Consider the following 22,188-nt stretch of genomic DNA (forward strand, 5'->3'; position numbering starts at 1 on the left):
AAGTTGTGAAGTGGGAGGTGATGGAGGAGGGAGGGTAAGAGTCCTCCTCTTAGTTTTTTTAGGACGGTGGCCCGTCGTCTTCCTGCTGTCCTCGCTTGAGCCTGAGGACTGGCTAGACCCCGGGACCGCCTTGAGCCTCTGGACCGCCTTGAGCCTCTGGACCGCCTTGAGCCTCTGGAACGCCTGGAGGCTGTGGACTGGCTGGAGCTGGGGGACCGCCTGGCGCTTGTGGACCGCCTGCCAGGATCTTGTTCCAGCTGTGGCATGCTGGTGGTGGTGGATGTCCTGGCAGGGGCCGTAAATATTGAATGCGGGTCCCCCAGCTGATGCTGCTCCGAGGTGGTGGTGGTGGTGGTGGTGGTGGCGGGCCATGCAGGCGTGGTGGCTGTGGCGGTCCATACCGGGGTGGTCCTCCCGCTGGTGGTGGTGGTGGCGGCGCTACAGGCAGGGGTGGTGACGACGGGCCATCCAGTGGTGGTGGCGGCAGCAGTGGTGGGCCAGGCAGGAGCAGCGCTTGGCATGGTGTTGGCGGGTAAGTGTCCAGCTGCACTCGGACTTGTGGCGGTATATTGGTGTCCGGCGAGGCTTGGAAGTGTGGTGGCTGTGCAGTGATATGCAGCAGAAGTAGGTAATGCTGTAAAACGAGTCAGTGGTGGCACCGGTGGAAATGCCACCACTGACTGCTGCATAATCCTACTCTGCTGCATAGCCTGCATAAAAGCATTGTTGCAGGCCTGCATGACAGTCAACTGGAGGTCAGGGGTAAGGTGTTCCGCCGTGTCCCGAGCTATTTGGGTGTAAAAATGATGCGCTGGTCTGGCAGGTCGACTTCCAGGCGCTCAAGGCGACCCTCGATAGACTTGTAGCGTTGGTCCAAAAGGAGGAAACCACTCTCAAGTCTATCGGAGAGTGCCTTGAGGCTACTCTGAAAGACCGAGCTCAATTCAACGAACTCGGGCATGAGAGGCCTGTCCAAGGTCCTCTGCCGCTGCTGGCGGGAAGTGCCCGCAAAACCAGTGGCAGAGACCTGGGACAGGGGAACACCTGAGCGACCAGCTTCCTGGTCTCCAGATGACTGTGGTGCAGACCTGCAAGGTGCTTCCTCGCTGATGGATGGCTGGGAGGGGTCCGGGGCAGCTTGATGAAGTACCGCTTCGGGACCAGGTTGCAGGGTGCTGCTCCAGGTGCTGTGAAAAGAAAAGAAAGAAATTACTACCATAAATTAACAATCGCCAACTCCTGTGGAATAGAAAAGCACAGAATAAAACACAATACAACTAGAAAATACTTACGTTCGGGAGGCAAGGACCGGTCTTAAAAATGCCAAGGCACGATGGTATCGGTACTTCGTGCCGGTCCTTGCCGCAGCACCACTGCGAACCTTATTCTCCTGACGGATATCCCTGTTGAAGCGGTCCTTCATCGAGCGCCAACGGGTTCTGACTTTGTTCACTGTGATGGAAAAAAAAAAAAAAAAAAAAGTAAGACTATGCACTGGAGGCTGTGATCATCCAACTGTGTGTGATGATAGAAACTCCATGGAGTTAATAGCATCACACACAGTTGGGTGATCCCGGCCAAGATCACTGCTGCATCACACTGCATTTAAATACTTACGAAAATCCTTGCGGACCCGGGGAGAGGCGTTGTCCCAGCCATCCATCAGCGATGCGGCCACCTCGTTCCAGAGCCGCCGGATCACCACGTTGTCCGAGTGCAGTTGGTGACGGGTGTCCCACAACGGGACTCGCTCCTGGACTAGACGGATGAGCTCGTCGTTGTCCAGGGCGAGGTCCTCCTCCCGCTGTGGAGCCTAGAAAAGAAAGACAAACATTAATCTTTGAAAGATTTTAAAATAAAAAATATCTAAAACTAGCTGAAGAGCCCGGCGCTGCCCGGGCATAGTAACTACTGTGGTTAGTTATAGAAATTTAAAATTATCCTCCATCCCATAGTCCCGTGCCCATATTCCATCATACATATCCTCCATCCCATAGTCCTGTGCCCATATACCCATCATACATATTCGCCATCTCATATGCCTGTTCCCATATACCCATCATACATATTCGCCATCCCATAGTCCCGTGCCCATATACCATCATACATATCCTCTATCCCATGCCCATATACCCATCATATATATCCTCCATCCCATAGTCCCGTGCCCATATTCCATCATACATATCCTCCATCCCATAGTCCTGTGCCCATATACCCATCATACATATTCGCCATCTCATATGCCTGTGCCCATATACACATCATACATATTCGCCATCCCATAGTCCCGTGCCCATATACCATCATACATATCCTCTATCCCATGCCCATATACCCATCATATATATCCTCCATCCCATAGTCCCGTGCCCATATACCCAAACAAACAAACATGAAAATAAATGCAAAAAAAGCAACAAACATCGAAAAAAACAACCATGAAAATTTAAAAAAAAAAAAAAAAAAATACCAAAAAAAAAAAAAAATAAATAAACCAGACTAGAAAATAAGTAAAAAAAAAAAAAAAAACCAGTCCGTCTGTACTTACATCACGTCTACCCGCCCGCACTTGGCCTTGCTGCTCCTGCCGTTCCTCCGGTGGTGGTGGCGTGATGGAGGATGAGGTCTGAAAATTAAACAGAAAAAATTAATCACATGTGTTTATTTTTTCAAATCCATACGGAAGCATAGTACTCACTTCTTCTGCCTCTTGCCCTGTCCCGGGGACATATTCTTCACCAGATGAAGACATGCTGCAATAAAAAAAAAAAGAGACATAAGTACATAGAAATGTATTGAAATTTCAGCCAGACATTAGGTTTTTCATACTTACATTGGTGCAGCTTGTGCTGTGTGTCCACTAGTGAGCAATCCTTAAAGTATTGTGGAATCCCAGTGCCCACACCATTTTATCACCTTGGTTTTTTGTTTTTTTTTTACTGTCTAGACCAAATTTCAGTCATGTTTATTTAAAAAACGCATGCGCATAAAAACGCAAGCGTGCGCAAGACCATGCACAAGTATTGCGCTCCCATAGGCTCCAATGTGGTGTTTTTGCGCATTCCGTGCGCATTCCGTGCGCATGCGTTGTTTTAACGAGACAGGGCGGAACCAAAAATGCAACATGTTGCGTCTGACGCGCCTGGCGCGAAAGACAAAAAAACGCATGCGCACGAAAGCGCAAATATGCGCAAAACCATGCGCACATCATGTAAAATATAGGTGCGCAGTGCGCATGCGCACTGGTGCGCCCGATGCGCTGCGCACAAAAGCGCTAATGTGAAACCAGCCTTAGTAATATCCTTCCACCAGTCATAGCATTACAGGTAGCACCCCACATATTCAATGTGCCTCGAGGCCCCCCAACATATATCCGAAACCCTAACCAAACTCAAGCCATGGCGTCCGTAGCTTTTCATATAACAGCAATTTCCCTCTTTTTTTGTAAACCCCCTTTTCTAGGATAATGGTATTTTTCACGTATTTGAGATATTCTCCTCTCGACGACGGCTCCTCCTGTATCCAATTTGTCGCAATCACTTTCCGAGCCATATAGAGTAGTCTGGCAATCGTTGTCTTCATAATATTATCCACTCTTATCTCTTCCACATCACCCAACAAGCATACCACTGGGTCCTTTGGAATCACACATCTGTACACTCCCTCTACCCGACACAAGACCACCATCCAGAAAGAATACAACCTCGGGCACGTCCACATCATATGGAATATACCTGCACCTTCGTTTCGGCACTGGGGACATTCAAAGGTGGGTTTTAGTCCAGCCTTGAACAGGACATCCAGGGACTTGTACACTCTGTGTATTACATAGAGCTGCGACAATCTATACGGTTCACTTAGTGACAATTTTGTGATTTGACAAAAACTTTACTAGAACTTACTGTCCTAGTAGCTGTACAATAAAAAAGAGGGTGTTGCATGTTATCTAAGGAGGAACGTTTCTCCTTGTGCAGAGCGTCAAGCAGGTGTAAGGAGACTTTTAGGCCATGCAATGCTTCTCAAGCCCTCTTCCTTTTTAAAGAGGCTATTTACATATTGTATGTTATGTAATGCTTGTTTCCAAACTGAATTAAAATAACTTAAAGGTGAAATTAATTTAAAATAATTTATTGATGTAGCATAGATACATGTGACAGGCTTCAAACTTTTTGCTCACATATTTCTATAACTAGAAAAAGATATAATACTTAATCACAAAGGGCATCAAAAGATAGGGCAGACAGACATGAATGTCGCAATGTATTTCCAGTAACTGAATCCTCTAAGGAGTGCCAAATGTCTGCCCCTCCACATAGTACTTTAATTTTGATTAATGTTTTAATTTTCAGACTTCTTTGTTGTTTCTTGCATGTATTTCTGACACATCAGATACTTAGACTGATATATAGAAATTAAGTAAAATAAGTTCTCTTTTATCATTCATGGTCTTTTTTTTACCATTTGTCATAGAATGTCATGGGAAATTCTTTCTTGCATTTCTTAAACCAGTCTGAAAAAAAATCTGCTTGAGAAGGTGCGACAAATATATTAAGATGCTTACACCCCTTAATAAATTTGGTGGATCTTGAGTTTTCCATTTTGCATGAATTAAATTTGCAATAACTCATGGTTTGATGCCTATTTTCTGGTGTATAGTTTAGTATTTTGTCCTAAGGCTAAGGCTAGTTTCACACTAGCGTTTTGGGCCTCAGCACACGGCCGCCGCTAAGCCCCGCCCCCTCCAGTCATCTCTGCCTAGTATCGCACATGGCTGCATGCGATCTGCACACCCTATCTTTAGCATAGGGTGCGCAGACTGTGCACTGACTGTGCGCTAGTAGTATTTTGCATGTGCTGCGCCCTTTTGATGGTGCTCCAAGAGCACCAAAATGCACACCGGCGCACCGTCAAAGGGCGCAGCGCACGCAATTTTCTACTAGCACACGGTCTGCACACCCTATGCTAAAGATAGGGTGTGCAGATCGCATGCAGCCGTCTGCGATACTAGGCGGAGATGACTGGAGGGGGCAGGCAGGGGGCGGGGCTTAGCGGCGGCCATACGCTGCGGCCCAAAACGCTAGTGTGATGCTAGCCTAAGACTTACAATTTTGGGGGAAAAGTTTTGAGGGTGGTGCAAAATTTAAAAAAAATTGTAAAATGTCTACAATTTTTTTATGCCAGTTTTCTGGCGCATCTGCATTGCTAAATTTTCCCTTAGGCCTCATACTCACTGGCGATAAAATCGGACGTTTGCAATCCGATTTAAAATCGGATTGCACTCTGACCAATGTTAGTCAATGGGTGACATCTCACTTGTGATTTTTTCCCATCCAAAATCGGACTGAGAAAAAAATCGCAACATGCTGCGATTTGCTGCGATTTTCGCCAATGCAAGTCAATGGGTGCGATTAAAAAAACGGACCAAAAACGGACCATCCGTTTTCCATCCATTTTAAACGGATACATCACCATTATGTGGTATAGAACACTGTAAATGGTCCTGTAAATGACTGTAGAAAAATAGTTGTTGCGAAAAAGAAACGAATTACAAACGGATAGAAAACGGATAGAAAATGAATGGAAAGATTAAAAATCGCATAGAAATCACATGACACTCGCAGAGCACTCCACCCTTTTTTACAGTCAAGAAATCGGACCGTTTTTTAATTGCAAATGAGGATGAGCCCTTACTACTACACCAGTGATAAATAGCAACTATGTGTCCTCTCTTACTTTTCTGGAAGATTTATTAAGGACTCTAATTTCTTACAAAAGACAAGCTAGCTAGACAGTGGTTCATTGCTCTCAGTGCATATATCTCTTCCATTTGAAACTTGATTGAACGTGTCATTGTGCTTTACAAAATAACAGTAACAGACTGTTTCCTTTTTTAGGGGTATGTCAAAAGCACAGTCAATTGGATTATACTTCTCATGCAATTGTACAGCCCATCGCAATGACTTTAACATCCGACCTTTCAAACTGCCCTCAATGTACCAAAGGTAAATGGGATGATGGACGAAAGTTTTCCGCACCAGAAAGCAACAAATCCAGCCAAGAAGGTACACAGGGACAGGCCAGTGAGAAGGACAGTGGTGGCAGCATGACTGAGCTTGACAAGGAGGCAGAGGAAGATGCCGATGAAGGCTTTTGTGAACGACTTGGTGCAGAAATACGTGTGAAGCTCAGAGGAATAGTGGACAGCAAATATTTTAATCGTGGAATCATGATAGCTATTCTTGTGAACACAATCAGTATGGGCATTGAGCACCATGAGCAGGTAAGTGACAGTCATATGGTTGCATGTTTCTGTTAGTAAAATTCAATGCAATTTTGGGTTGTTGTCCCATGTTCTAACCTTCAGGAGCGCAATGCTCTCCAGCCAAATGTTGCGTCTCTCAGTGGTCATATGCCTGAAAAGGCTACCTCGGATAGAATAGGTGCAGGCCACTCCTTCTGGCAGATAACAGAGGAACCTAAGGCCTTCCCCCTTTAACCCCTATACAGGAATTTGGTCTTAAAATGGGGTTTACTGGATTGCTAACTATAGAAGGGCTGCTTTCGAGAAGAGCTGACCAGGACAAGAGAATGGTCAGATAGCTGGGTCAAAAGTTGGAGGGCAGCAAAGGTATAAAATTGACAGGCAGGAGAATAGACACAAAAACAAAAGAAATGTCAAAACACTGAACAAATACATTAAACAGGAGAAGAGACAAAGAATTTAATCAAAGAAGTGTAAGAGGGGGCCAGGATGGTAGTCGTAGCCGAGGACACCGGGGCTCTGGTGTCCTGGCCTCCACCCACAGGGAAACTATCAGCTTCTACCGTCGTACCTGTTTGGGGTGCTGGTCCATGGACAGGGCTTCCACTGCGGTGCGACCCAGCTCCTGTACACTTGGATTCAGTGCTTAAGGTTGAAATAACGGACACAGATACCAGTTCAGAAGTCAACTCAACAATTTTACTTTGCTCTTCAACGGTCCTGGACACATCAGTTACATTACAGTCCACACAGCCTTCCTCCTGCACTTTCCCTTTCTTACTTTCTGTATCCTCGTGCACATTACGGGGCAGTAGCGCCCTTAGCGGTACCGCAGCATCACTCCTGTAGGACTTCAAGACATAGGGGATCCCGTTCATCCGTTTTGCCCAGGATTTGCAAGCTTCAGCCCTATTTAAGATCTGCCACATGGTGAATATTCTGCGCCCTGCATGACTTTTGGACCACTTCTTCCTTCCTGTTCCTGCTGCTGTCACAAACTGAAATTTCCCGTGTGCTCCGGTCTTACCCAGCATCCATCTGACTGTGCTCATGCTTTTCTTCTTCATAACGTTGCGTAGCTGCTATGGTGTCTTAGGCTTAGAGCCCTTGTGGACACTTCGGCGTGTTCGTCCTTCTGATTGATCCTATCTCCTACACTTGCTCCTCCTACAGTTAACCCCTATGTGAACTTTCTATCAGCTATACCTAATAAGGCCCTAACAAGGCCCTCCAGTATACCCCCATCTGATGGCCCACAGAGGAACCTTACTTACCCATATCTATGAACTCTATACTAATAGTGCCCTCCACTATTGAACCCGAAGGATGCACCAGCTTACACTAAACTTATACATCAATATGCAAAACATAATATAATACAATCTATACAGCATGGTAACACATATACAGTGGGGAAAAAAAGTATTTAGTCAGTCAGCAATAGTGCAAGTTCCACCACTTAAAAAGATGAGAGGCGTCTGTAATTTACATCATAGGTAGACCTCAACTATGGGAGACAAACTGAAAAAAAAAAATCCAGAAAATCACATTGTCTGTTTTTTTTTCATTTTATTTGCATATTATGGTGGAAAATAAGTATTTGGTCAGAAACAAGCAATCAAGATTTCTGGCTCTCACAGACCTGTAACTTCTTCTTTAAGAGTCTTCTCTTTCCTCCACTCATTACCTGTAGTAATGGCACCTGTTTAAACTTGTTATCAGTATAAAAAGACACCTGTGCACACCCTCAAACAGTCTGACTCCAAACTCCACTATGGTGAAGACCAAAGAGCTGTCAAAGGACACCAGAAACAAAATTGTAGCCCTGCACCAGGCTGGGAAGACTGAATCTGCAATAGCCAACCAGCTTGGAGTGAAGAAATCAACTGTGGGAGCAATAATTAGAAAATGGAAGACATAAAAGACCACTGATAATCTCCCTCGATCTGGTGCTTCACGCAAAATCCCACCCCGTGGGGTCAGAATGATCACAAGAACGGTGAGCAAAAATCCCAGAACCACGCGGGGGGACTTAGTGAATGAACTGCAGAGAGCTGGGACCAATGTAACAAGGCCTACCATAAGTAACACACTACGCCACCATGGACTCAGATCCTGCAGTGCCAGATGTGTCCCACTGCTTAAGCCTGTACATGTCCGGGCCCGTCTGAAGTTTGCTAGAGAGCATTTGGATGATCCAGAGGAGTTTTGGGAGATTGTCCTATGGTCTGATGAAACCAAACTGGAACTGTTTGGTAGAAACACAACTTGTCGTGTTTGGAGGAAAAAGAATACTGAGTTGCATCCATCCAACACCATACTTACTGTAAAGCATGGTGGTGGAAACATCATGCTTTGGGGCTGTTTCTCTGCAAAGGGGCCAGGACGACTGATCCGGGTACATGAAAGAATGAATGGGGCCATGTATCGTGAGATTTTGAGTGCAAACCTCCTTCCATCAGCAAGGGCATTGAAGATGAAACGTGGCTGGGTCTTTCAACATGACAATGATCCAAAGCACACCACCAGGGCAACGAAGGAGTGGCTTCGTAAGAAGCATTTCAAGGTCCTGGAGTGGCCTAGCCAGTCTCCAGATCTCAACCCTATAGAAAACCTTTGGAGGGAGTTGAAAGTCCGTGTTGCCAAGCGAAAAGCCAAAAACATCACTTTCCTTAGAGGAGATCTGCATGGAGGAATGGGCCAACATACCAACAACAGTGTGTGGCAACCTTGTGAAGACTTACAGAAAACGTTTGACCTCTGTCATTGCCAACAAAGGATATATCACAAAGTATTGAGATGAAATTTTGTTTCTGACCAAATACTTATTTTCCACCATAATATGCAAATAAAATGAAAAAAAAAAACAGACAATGTGATTTTCTGGATTTTTTTTTCCTCAGTTTGTCTCCCATAGTTGAGGTCTACCTATGATGTAAATTACAGACGCCTCTCATCTTTTTAAGTGGTGGAACTTGCACTATTGCTGACTGACTAAATACTTTTTTTCCCCACTGTATAATGTGGCAGTACCAATGAGAACGGCGGTAATACACAATTGTGTAGCAATACCGGAGCATAATTATATCTGTACAACATTTACAATATATTAATATTAGAACTCCTTAAAGGGGAGGTGGCATTAAAGGGATATTCTATTTCAATCCCATACAGGAGCACAAGACTATATCTGGCAGCTTCCAAAAGTAAGCTGGAAGCTTTAGTAGCGTGTGGTGCCAGCATGTCCCAGACACCCTAATATTAGTAACTGGGCAGAACATGCACTGTCCATTGCTTCTGGTTCCAACATCTCCTCTCTCACTTTTGAAAAGGTAGCCCTTGAAGACAGAAGCAGATGTTGCAGGAGCAGGTCCTGGTGGAGGTGTGACACCTTCTAGCTAGGGAGCAGTGCTCTCCTGATGGTTGACAGTCTGGACTAGTTGAAAATGTAAATCAAGATGGGCAAACTATGTGCACTCCAATGCTGCAAGCACAGGCGGCTTTGTTTCTGTATCATTGGGGGAGTGCAGAGGCCAGCTTAACCCCTTCATGACCCATGCCTATTTTGACCTTAATGACCTGGCCATTTTTTGCAATTCTGACCAGTGTCCCTTTATGAGGTAATAACTCAGGAACGCTTCAAAGTATCCTAGCGATTCCGAGACTGTTTTTTCATGACATATTGGGCTTCATGATAGTGGTAAATTTAGGTCGATAATTTTTGCGTTTATTTGTGAAAAAAATGGAAATTTGGCAAAAATTTTAAAAATTTTGCAATTTTCAAATTTTGAATTTTTATTCTGTTATACCAGAGAGTTATGTGACACAAAATAGTTAATAAATAACATTTCCCACATGTCTACTTTACATCAGCACAATTTTGGAAACAACATTTTTTTTCGTTAGGAAGTTATAAGGGTTAAAAGTTGACCAGCAATTTCTCATTTTTACAACAAAATTTACAAAACCATTTTTTTTTAGGGACCACCTCACATTTGAAGTCACTTTGAGGGGTCTAAATGGCAGAAAATACCCAAAAGTGTCACCATTCTAAAAACTGCACCCCTCAAGCTACTCAAAACTACATTCAAGAAGATTATTAACCCTTCAGGTGCTTCACAGGAACTAAAGCAACATGGAATGAAAAAATGGACATTTTAATTTTTCCAACCAAAATTTTATTTTAGCATCAGTTTTTTCATTTTCACATGGGTAACAGGATAAAATGTATCCTAAAATTTGTTGGGCAATTTCTCCTGAGTACACTGATACCTCATATGTGGTCATAAACCACTGTTTGGGCGCACGGCAGGGCTCAGAAGGGAAGGAGCGCCATTTTACTTTTTGAATGTAAAATATGCTTGAATGTTTAGCGGTTGCCATGTCTTGTTTTAAGAGTACCTGTGTGCCTAAACATTGGAGCTCCCCCACAAGTGAGCCCATTTTGGAAACTAGACCCTCCAAGGAACTTATCTAGATGCATAGTATGCACTTTGAACCCCCAGGTGCTTCACAAATTGATCTGTAAAAAAAAAAAAGTACTTTTTTTTTTCACAAAAATTTTATTTGGCCTCAGTTTTTTCATTTTCACATGGGCAACAGGATAAAATGGATCCTAAAATTTGTTGGGCAATTTCTCCTGAGTACATCAATATCTCATATGTGGTCATAAACCACTGTTTGGGCGCACCGCAAGGCCCGGAAGGGAAGGAGCGCCTTGTGACTTTTTGATTGGAAAATTAGCTCCAATCGTTAGCGGACACCATGTCGCATTTGGAGAGCCCCTGTGTGCCTAAACATTGGAGCTCCCCCACAAGTGACCCCATTTTGGAAACTAGACCCCCCGAAGGAACTTATCTAGATGTGTGGTGAGCACTTTGAACCCCCAAGTGCTTCACAGAAGTTTATAACGCAGAGCAGTGAAAATAAAAAAATAATTTTTTTTCCTCAAAAATGATTTTTTAGCCCGCTATTCTTTATTTTCCCAAGGGTAACAGGATAAATTGGACCCCAAAAGTTGTTGTCCAGTTTGTCCTGAGTACACTGGTACCCCATATGTGGGGGAAAACCACTGATTGAGCGCACGGCATGGCTCAGAAGGGAAGGAGCGTCATTTGACTTTTTGAATGGAAAATTAGCTCCAATCGTTAGCGGACACCATGTTGTGTTTGCAGAGCCCCTGTGTGCGTAAACTTTGGAGCTCCCCCACAAATGACCCCATTTTGGAAACTAGACCCCCTAAGGAACTTATCTAGATGCATAGTGAGCACTTTGAACCCCCAGGTGCTACGCAGAAGTTTATAACGCAGAGCCGTTAAAATAAAAATATTTTTTTCCCTCAAAAAAAAAATTTTTAGCCTGCTATTTTTTATTTTCACAAAGGTAACAGGATAAATTGGACCCCAAAAGTTGTTGTCCAGCTTGTCCTGAGTACGCTGGTACCACATATGTGGGGGGGACCACTGTTTGGGCACACGTTGGGGCTCAGAAGGGAAGTAGTGACGTTTTGAAATGCCGACTTGATGGAATGGTCTGTGGGCGTCATGTTATGTTTGCAGAGCCCCTGATGTACCTAAACAGTGGAAACCCCCCACAAATGACCCCATTTTGGAAACTAGATCACCCAAGAAACTAATATAGATGTGTGGTGAGCACTTTGAACCCCCAAGTGCTTCACAGAAGTTTATAACGCAGAGCCGTGAAAATAAAAAAATATTTTTTTTTCCTCAAAAAATTATTTTTAGTCCACTATTTTTTATTTTCACAAGGGTAACAGGATAAATTGGACCCCAAAAGTTGTTGTCCAGTGTGTCCTGAGTATGCTGGTACCCCATAAGTGGGGGGGACCACTGTTTGGGCACACGTTGGGGCTCGGAAGGGAAGTAGTGACGCTTTGAAATGAAGACTTGATGGAATGGTCTGTGGGCGTCATGCTACATTTGCAGAGCCCCTGATGTACCTAAACAGTGGAAACCCCCCACAAGTGACCCCATTTTGGAAACTATATCACCTAAGGAACTAATCTAGATGTGAGGTCAGCACTTTGAACCCCCAAGTGCTTCACAGAAGTTTATAACGCAGAGCTGTGAAAATAAAAAAATATTTTTTTTTCCTCAAAAAGTGATTTTTAGCCCACTATTTTTTATTTTCACAAGGGTAACAGGATAAATTGGACCCCAAAAGTTGTTGTCCAGTTTGTCCTGAGTACGTTGGTACCCCATATATGGGGGGGGACCACTGTTTGGGCACACGTTGGGGCTCGGAAGGGAAGTAGTGACGCTTTGAAATGCCGACTTGATGGAATGGTCTGTGGGCGTCATGTTACGTTTGCAGAGCCCCTGATGTACCTAAACAGTGGAAACCCCCCACAAGTGACCCCATTTTGGAAACTAGACCCCCCAAGGAACTTATCTAGATGTGTGGTGAGCACGTTGAACCCCCAAGTGCTTCACAGAAGTTTATAACGCAGAGCTGTGAAAATAAAAAAATATTTTTTTTTCCTCAAAAAGAGATTTTTAGCCCACTATTTTTTATTTTCACAAGGGTAACAGGATAAATTGGACCCCAAAAGTTGTTGTCCAGTTTGTCCTGAGTACGTTGATACCCCATATATGGGGGGGGACCACTGTTCGGGGACACGTTGGGGCTCGGAATGGAAGTAGTGACGTTTTGAAATGCCGACTTGATGGAATGGTCTGTGGGCGTCATGTTACGTTTGCAGAGCCCCTGATGTACCTAAACAGTGGAAACCCCCTACAAGTGACCCCATTTTGGAAACTAGACCCCCCAAGGAACTTATCTAGATGTGTGGTGAGCACGTTGAGCCCCCAAGTGCTTCACAGAAGTTTATAACGCAGAACCGTGAAAATAAAAAATCTTTTTTTTCCACAAAAATAATTATTTTAGCCCCCATTTTTTTATTTTCCCAAGGGTAACAGGAGAAATTAGACCCCCAAAGTTGTTGTGCAATTTTTCCTGAGTACCCTGATACCCCATAAGTGGGGGTACACCACTGTTTGGGCACACGTCGGGGCTCGAAATGGAGGGAGCACCGTTTGACTTTTTGAACGCAAAATTCGCTGGAATAAATGCTGGCTCCATGTCGCATTTGGAGAGCCCCTGATGTGCCTAAACAGTGGAAACCCCTCAATTCTATCTCCAACCCTAACCCCAACACACCCCTAACCCTAATCATAACCCTAACCACAACCCTAATCCCAACACACCCCTAACGAAATCCCAACTCTAACCCTAACCACAAGCCTAACCGTAATCCCAACCCCAACCCAACCCTAACCCCAATTCCAACCCTAACCCTAAGTTCAACCCTAACCCTAAGTTCAACCCTAACCCTAAGTTCAACCCTAACCCTTAGTCCAACCCTAACCCTTAGTCCAACCCTAACCCTTAGTCCAACTCTAACCCTTAGTCCAACCCTAACCCCTAGTCCAACCCTAACCCTTAGTCCAACCCTAGCCCTTAGTCCAACCCTAACCCTTAGTCCAACCCTAACCCTTAGTCCAACCCTAACCCTAGCCCTAACCCTGGCCCTAACCCTAGCCCTGGACCTAACCCTAATGGAAAAAAAAAATATATATATTTTATTATTTGTCCCTACCTATGGGGGTGATAAGGGGGGCGGTGATTTACTTTTTATTTATTTTGATCACTATGAAAGTTTATCATAGTGATCAAAATAAATGAATGAATCTGCAGCGTTGCAGATTCGATTCGGCGCACTGCGCATGCGCCCGCCATCTTGCAAGATGGCGGCGCCCATGACGCTGGACGGCAGGACACCGGGACGGATAGCGGGAGGTCGGAGGCACAAAGGAGGGTGGGTGATCGGAGGGGCGATCGGAGGGCTGGGGGGGCGGAGGGAAGGCGGAGGGGCAGATCATGACGGCGGCTGCCGATCGGTGCCGTCAGACGGTGGCGGCAGCCGATCGGTGCCGTCAGTCGGTGTGGGGGGGGTCGGGTCTCGGTGTCCAGCCATGTCCGATGCTATTTCAGCATCGGCCATGGCTGGATTGTAATATTTCACCAATTTTCATTGGTGAAATATTACAATCGCTCTGATTGGCAGTTTCACTTTTAACAGCCAATCAGAGCGATCGTAGGCACGTGGGGGCTAAGCCACACCCCCAGGTGTTAACTCTGAAGGGTCCTTTGTGTGCAGGTCGGGTGACCTTTCAGTGACCCCGGTCACCCGACCCGCAGGGGGGCTATTTATAGCATGACGCCTACGTAGGCGTCATAGGTCGTTTGGGCACTGCTTTTCATGACGCCTACGTAGGCGTCATGGGTCGTGAAGGGGTTAAGGGTGTGTGCACACTTTGCAGATTCTGATGCGGATCCGCAGCAGATTTGGCCCTGTGGATCCGCAGCAGTTTCTGCTGCATTGTACAGTACCATTTTAGTCTATGTAAATAGAAAAACGCAGTGCACACGTTGCGGAGTTTTCAGCGTGGATGTGCTGTGGATTTAAATCCGCAGCATTTCAATTTTTTGTGCGGATTCTGCAGTAGTTTGGCATCTGCTCCATAGCAGGTGTGAAACCGCAGGGGAAAACTGCAGGCTAATCCGCAGTAAGGCTATGTGCCCACGTATGCAGAAAAAAACCGCACTTCTTCCCAGGAAAAACGTGCGTTTTTTGCGTCTTTTTCCGCGTTTTTGTGCAATTTTTGCACCTTTTTTCACGTTTTTCCCGCAATTTTCATGTGCGAAATTCAAGCACTTTCCAAGCGATTTGAAGCATCGCTTGGAATGTGATTGACAGGTTGGTCACACTCATCAAACATAGTGTTTGACTAGTGTGAGTGTTTGACTAGTGTGACCAACTTTTTACTATTGAGGCTGCCTGTGCGGCATCAATAGTAAAAGATAGAATGTTAAAAATAATTAAAAAATAAAAAAATCGGGTTATATTCACCCTCCGGCGTTCCGCGCAGCCTTCCCGGGCCTCAGCGATGCTTCCGTTCCCAGTAAGGCCTTCCAAGACCTTTGATGATGTCGCAGTCTCACGATGCTGTAGCGGTCTCGCGAGGAATAGGGACCGCTACAGTATCGCGAGATCGTACGTCATCAAAGGTCTCGCAAGGCATTACTGGGAATGGAAGCATCGCTGAGGCCTGGGAAGGCTGCGCGGAACGCCGGAAGGTGAATATAACCCGATTTTTTATTCTTTTTTTAACAGGGATATGGTACCCACAGCCCAGAGGACAGTCTCCTCTCCTCCACACCGTGGGTACCATCCGCACATGAGCCGCTCACTTTGTGCATGGTGGGCATAGCCACATGCGGGAAGTAAGCGGATCTCATGCGTTCCTATGGGTGTGGAAACACGGCAATTCTTTTTGGAATGGCGGTGATTCTGCAAAAAGAATGAGCATGCTGCGTTTTTTCCGCAATGTGATTCCGCCGCGGAAAAAAATTGCAGCATTAGCACAGCATGTGCGGAATGCCATAGGAATGCATGGAGTGCGTTCTGTATGTGTTTCTTAAGCGTTTTCGACGCAAAAACGCTTACAAATCGCAACCTGTGCACACAGCCTACATCCGTAGATAAACCGCAGGTCAAGTGACCTGAGGATTTACCTGCGGATTTAGACAAATCCGCAGCAGAATCCGCAACGTGTGCACACACCCTAAGGGCACCGCATGCATGCTTTATTGTAAAGAGCTTATAAGCGATGCTCTCCTTGCCTAGGAGATCAGTCACCTCTGATAGACTACAAAAGTGGTCAGTAACTTAGTCAGTGAGCAGTAAAAAAGAATTAAAAATCCATCCATTGTAGAGACTGGAGAAGGTTTTTGTTAATAAGATGTTAGTTTCATAGTTGCTTTATTTTTACAAGGACTTTGCAATTGTGCCCATTTAAAAAGAAGAGAACCCCCTTTTAAGATGCCTCTACCAAATGGTTGATTGCTAGCAGCTATTCCTTAAAATACTGATATACACATCCATTTATTCAAGCATGTCTGTGAGTTTTTAACTGGGAGAAGGGAGAAAACTACTGCCAGAAAGGTCTATAGTAGTTTATTTCCCTTGAGAACAAAAGAAATGTCTGTTGAAATTCAACATTTTAAATCTATTCCTTTATCTCCTTACTTTCTCTGTTGCGGAATAGTCAGGAGGCCTCCATACCACTGGCGGACACAGACTGAAATGGGCCCTTGTGCAAGAAAAATATATGGGCCCTTTCCAGTCCAATAGCTCATTTTTCACAATTCCACATGTTTTGGGGATGTAAATGGACCCTCTTACCTCTTGGGCCCATGAGTGGCTGCACAGGTCACACCAATGATATGTCCGTCCACACCCCATAAACATAGCTCAGCTGACCAGTCTATCCAAAGTTGATTGGTTTGGAAACCTTTTCTCCACTGTTCATAACATAAACTTTTAAATGCTTACATGGAAGGGATCTTGAATAAAGAGAACAATGGAAAAATATCATGTCTGTGAGGCTTAACAAGCCGCTGATGAGGCCACATTACGGATCTTTAATAAAATGCAAGCAGTAAAGAGCTTCTGCGATGTGACTCCTGATCAACCCCATAGGAGGTACTTTGAGTTTGCGATTTAAATCTATCTTGTCTACACCACAGTATTCTTCGGCTATTTTGATTATTGTTAAAGAAGCTGCAGTTCTGTAGACGTTGCTGAACTATTACTAATTCCCTTCATAGCGAGAGTTGCAGTACAGAGAGCAGCGGGATGTTGTTAGAATGTTTCGGAGAATCAAGACAGGCATAAAACGTCTCTCGCTGAAAAGATTTCATTTCTTGCTGGTAAAAACTGTATAATCATTATATTTACTGCGTGGTGTAGATCGTCATTGTGCAGCCACACTGTGTATGATACAACAACGGAAAACATAAAAACAGTAAAATGAAAATGTCAGTGCAAAATTGAAGAGCTCAGTTAAGGGATATACTGTATATGAACAAAAAAAAAGCTGTGGCTGCATGGGAAAAAGGTGCACATGTGGTCAAAATTGTTGGTACCCTTTTTTTAATGACAGAAAAACCCACAATGGTCACAGAAATAGATTGAATCTGACAAAAGTAATAATAACTAAAAAAAACTATGATAATGAACAAATGAAAGTCAGACATTGCTTTTCAGCCATGCTTCCACAGAATAAAAAAAAAAATAAAACTCATGAAATAGGCCTGGACAGAAATGATGGTACCCTTAACTTAATATTTTGTTGTACAACCTTTTGAGGCAATCATTGCAATCAAATGATTCCTGTAACTGTCAATGAGACTTCTGCACCCCTCGACAAGTATTTTGGCCCACTCCTCAAGAGCAAACTGCTCCAGTTGTCTCGTGTTTGAAGGTTGCCTTTCCCAGACGGCATGTTTCAGCTCTGTCCAAAGATGCTCAATAGGATTTAGGTCTGGGCTCATAGAAGGCCACTTCAGAATAGTCCAATGTTTTCCTCTTAGCCATTCTTGGGTGTTTTTAGCCATGTGTTTTGGGTCATTATCCTGTTGCCAGACCCATGACCTGTGACTGAGACCAAGCTTTCTGACACTTGGCAGCACATTTCTCTCTAGAATCCCTTGATAGTCTGTACCCTGCCCAGATTCTAGACACCCTGTGCCAGAAGCAGCCCCAGAACATAATAGAGCCTCCTCTATGTTTCACAGTAGGGACAGTGTTCTTTTCTTGATATGTTTCATTTTTCCATTTGTGAATATAGATCTCATGTGCCTTGCCAAAAAGTCCCATTTTTATCTCATCTGTCTATAGGACATTCTCCCAGAAGCTTTGTGGCTTGTCAGCATGTAGTTTGGCAATTCCACTCTGGCTTTTTTATGATTTTCTTCAACAATGGTGTCCTCCTTGGTTGTCTCCCATGAAGTCCACTTTGGCTCATACAACAACGGATGGTGCAATCTGACACTGATATTCCTTGAGCTTGAAGTTCACCTTTAATCTGTTTAGAAGTTTTTCTGGGCTCTTTTGTTACCATTCATATTATCCATCTCTTTGATTTGTCATCAATTTTCCTCCTGCGGCCACGTCCAGGGAGGTTGGCTATGGTCCCATGGAGCTTAAATTTCTGAATAATATGTGCAACTGTAGTCACTGGAACATCATGCTGCTTGGAGATGGTCTTCTAACTTTTACCTTTAACATGTTTGTCTTTAATGTTCCTTCTAATCTCCTGAGACAGTTCTTTCCTTGGCTTTCTTTGGTCCATGTTGAGTGTAATACACACCATGTCGCCAAGCAGCACAGTGAGTATATGTAGCCCTCTATACAGGCCACTCACTGACTCCAAGATTGCAGACACCTGTGATGCTAATTAGTGGATACACCTTGATTTATCATTCATGTCCCTTTTGTCACATTATTTTCAGGGGTACCATCATTTCTGTCCAGGCCTATTTCACAAGTTTTAATTTTTTTTTTATTCTGTGGAAGCATGGTTGAAAAGCAATGTCTGACTTTCATTTGTTCATTTTCATTGATTTTTGATTCATTATTACTTTTGTCAGATTCAAGTTATTTCTGTGACCATTGTGGGTTTTTCTGTCATTAACGAGAGGCACCAACAATTTTGACTACATGTGTATAATATAGAGACAGCGACCCTGATTCCAGCAATGTATAACTTACAGGGCTGCTTGTTGTAGCTTTGATAAAATATCTCATTTATTAGCAGGAGATTATCACTAGAGGACTAGTAAACCTGCTGCCATGTAATGCTCCATATTCATGAGCTCTGTATTACCCCGCCCCATCACTGATTGGCAGCTTTCTGCCTATGCACAGTGTACCTAGAAATGTGTCCATTAGTGGTGTGGGCGGGGTTATACAGAGCTCAAAATTCAGAGAACTACTAGATCTGCAGCTGATAAAACAAGGATTATATCAAAACTGCAGCAAAAAGGCAACTAAGTGACACATTTATGAAATCAGGGTCTCTGGATCTTCAGATAGGGTTGCTAACACCTTGTGGCAGATTCCCTTTAAAATTTTAACCAAATTTGATATGCAAAAAATAAAGAACCTACATCTTCAGAATATAATGTTTAAATTAATGGTAAGGAGTAATGACCAAATAAATGGATTATTACTGTAAATCTATTTACTGCCATTTTTCTTAACTCGATTTCTAGGTTCAGCCATTTGGTCATTTGTTCTATTAATTGCTAATTTTATTTTCTGAATATGTAGGTTCTATATGTTCTACTTGTTACATTTGCTAGTTAAAACCCTTAGTACATTCCATCTCCATTTGTTAATTAGAATGAAGGAACTACTTGGGTATAGAGTGTTTACCCTGCACAAAGCATGTTGCAAGTTATGAATTGTAGTTTTAAGCATTAGGTTAAAACTATGGACTTGCATGGCCGTCATTAGACAAAGTGTGGCCCTGGCCAAAAAAAAAGTGTGGTCCCAAAGACTAAGATAGTGCATCATCACACAGAAATATATAGGGTGCATTTACACACAAGAATTTCTTGACGTTACAAGAGCGACAGTCAACGATATTTATGTTGTTTGGTGCATATTTATTGGTCTCTTTTCACAGTGTTGATGAAGAATGATGGGGATACAACAATTGCTAATATGTTCGTTCTACCCCCATAGAGTATGACATTATTGCTAGCATGTCTATTGTTTACACCAACCGACGTATGCTGAGAATTTTCATTCCAGCATAAATGATCCAATCGCTCAATGAAAGAACACTTTGCCTGTTTGTTGGGTGATTGCCGGCATATACTCATTTTGGGTGTTGGTATTTTAATATGTGAATGCAACACACACTCTGTTACACACAAACACGCACACTGTAGAAGACATACCAGGCTCTCGCCTCCACTTTAGTTCCTCCATATTCCCGCAGGTTGAAGAACATTTGGTCTCATGACCTTGATAATCACCGAAGATCCTTCTACCATTTTAACCTCGAAAACCGGACTGATAATTCAGGACTGAATTAATCATTACAATTTCTAGTTTATAAAAGTAGGAGTCTCATTGGTGGCCCTTTACGAGATTGGGGGACATGGGAAATTGCCCTGGTTGCCCCCTCCTACACTTTCTAACATCCACCCTTCAGACAAGCCCCACATCAGGAAGAGGAAAATATAATCAAAGGGGGACACTGGGAATCAAAAGTGCAGTAAAATGTAAAAATCTCTTGCACGGGCATCATCTAATCTCTATATTTAGTAAAAGAAACAGTTGGGGTAGTTTTTGTTAACTCCTTGAAAAACCCCTGTAGGCCACAATATATTGGCCTCCAGAGGGTGCGTTAAGATGCTAAAAAGTAGATTTTTCTTTAAAAAATGACACCTCTCCAAAATGCAATTAGTCGCTTCCTAAATGTAACCACGTATGACCTCACACATGTTTCCACGTCTGCGCTGACATGTGTGTGCACTGAAGCCAAGCTTCAGGTTGAACAGATGCATGTCAGGAGTGGCACATGATGCCTAGACAGTTTGCGAAAGAAAGCTTTGCTTTACTTGTTAATTTTTCTTTCCTGTTTGATTAATTTTCCCGAATACATTAACTTCTAGATTAATTACCGCTACGATGGATTTCCAGGGATCCTTATTTCCTATAATATTTCCCACCAAAAGGTTAAGAAGAAAAATTATGGCTATTGTGAAGAATGTTCTTCATAAAATCGGACTCAGGACTCAGTCCAGGAATACGGTCATATTTCAATCCGAATTCTGATAGGTCATTGCTGTCACTAATATTCCTAAATAAAATGACAGAACCAGTAGGAATCTAAAAGCACTGCTTATGTTACTTAGTTTCCGAGTTACTGATTTATAGAACGGTATCAGTTTGTTATAAGAAAACATCGTGAAACATCCATTACTTCTGTTTTCAGCACTATGGACAGCAGCTGATTTTCTCTAAGCAGCTGTTCAATATACTTGCCATATGAGAACATATTTTGCATTTTTGACAATAGTTGTGGTAGCAAGATATAAAAATCCATCTGAGACTATGGGGTAGTTATACGGCTTCAGACATTTGTTACATTGCTGGCAGCAACACTGAGATTTATATTGTAAAACCTGGAACTGCACAGTGTTAATGTGGTTATCCAATTTGTAGGAAAGATGTAAAAACAGCTGCAAATGCAATCAAAATGGAAAACAAACACTTCTCATTTCTTCTTTCCCAACTGATCCATCACCAGTGCTTCAATTGTGCTTTGCAGCCTTCATATGACCACTGCAGACAATCTTTGGCCACAGCAATCTTGAGTTCTACTTTACTGGCATCACCACTGAGCGGCATGCCAGTAGTATGGAGTCTCAGGGGTAACACTTCTCCTTGTGCAGAGTGACATGCCAGGGTAAGGAGGCTTATAGGCCATGAATGCTCCTCTGGGAAACTGACTATGCAAACTGCCTCTTCAGGGATTGAAGAGGACTTGTACCCTAATACCACCTATTGGACCTAGTAATCCTAAAAGTCAATATCTCTTTAACAAGCCTTGCCACATGACTTAGGATAAAAGCAAAACCAGAATCTTTGCCGACATGTGTTTCAAGATGTGTTCCACTCATCAGTGCAAACCAAAAAAGTCTGATTTGACTTGGGAGCATTTCTCCTTGTGGAGAGTACTAAGTTTGCATAAGGAGACTTATAGGCCATACAATTCTACTCATGGAATTTAAATATTTAAAAAGTCACTTTGTAGAGAAAGAGGACTGAAACTCTAGCGCCACCTATTGGATGTGGCAATCCTAAAAGTCAATATCCTAGCGACATACAACAGGTGGCTCTCGAGTTTAAGTCTTATTTTTCGTAGACACGTGTTTCGAGTTGTTGCCCCTCTTCAGTGCAAAGCATGAGATCTGATTTGGCTGTATGACAGAACTCAAATCAGAGCTCCTGTTTTACACTGAGGAGGGGCACACCCCAA

General features: G+C 43.6%; 1 protein-coding gene across 1 annotated transcript in view; it reads left to right on the plus strand.

Annotated features, from left to right (window-relative positions):
* The window catches only part of CACNA1I (calcium voltage-gated channel subunit alpha1 I), a 665,843-nt gene that overhangs the window by 273,694 nt on the left and 369,961 nt on the right, over positions 1 to 22,188 (plus strand). Inside the window, exon 8 of the mRNA XM_073549592.1 lies at positions 5,898 to 6,283. Within this exon, the coding sequence (XP_073405693.1) occupies positions 5,898 to 6,283 (386 nt within the window). The remainder of the gene's footprint in view (positions 1 to 5,897; positions 6,284 to 22,188) is intronic.

The sequence above is a fragment of the Dendrobates tinctorius genome, unplaced genomic scaffold (genome assembly GCF_039654945.1).
Source record: "Dendrobates tinctorius isolate UK_male_01 unplaced genomic scaffold, ASM3965494v1 ptg000159l, whole genome shotgun sequence".
In the NCBI taxonomy this organism is placed as follows: domain Eukaryota; kingdom Metazoa; phylum Chordata; class Amphibia; order Anura; family Dendrobatidae; genus Dendrobates; species Dendrobates tinctorius.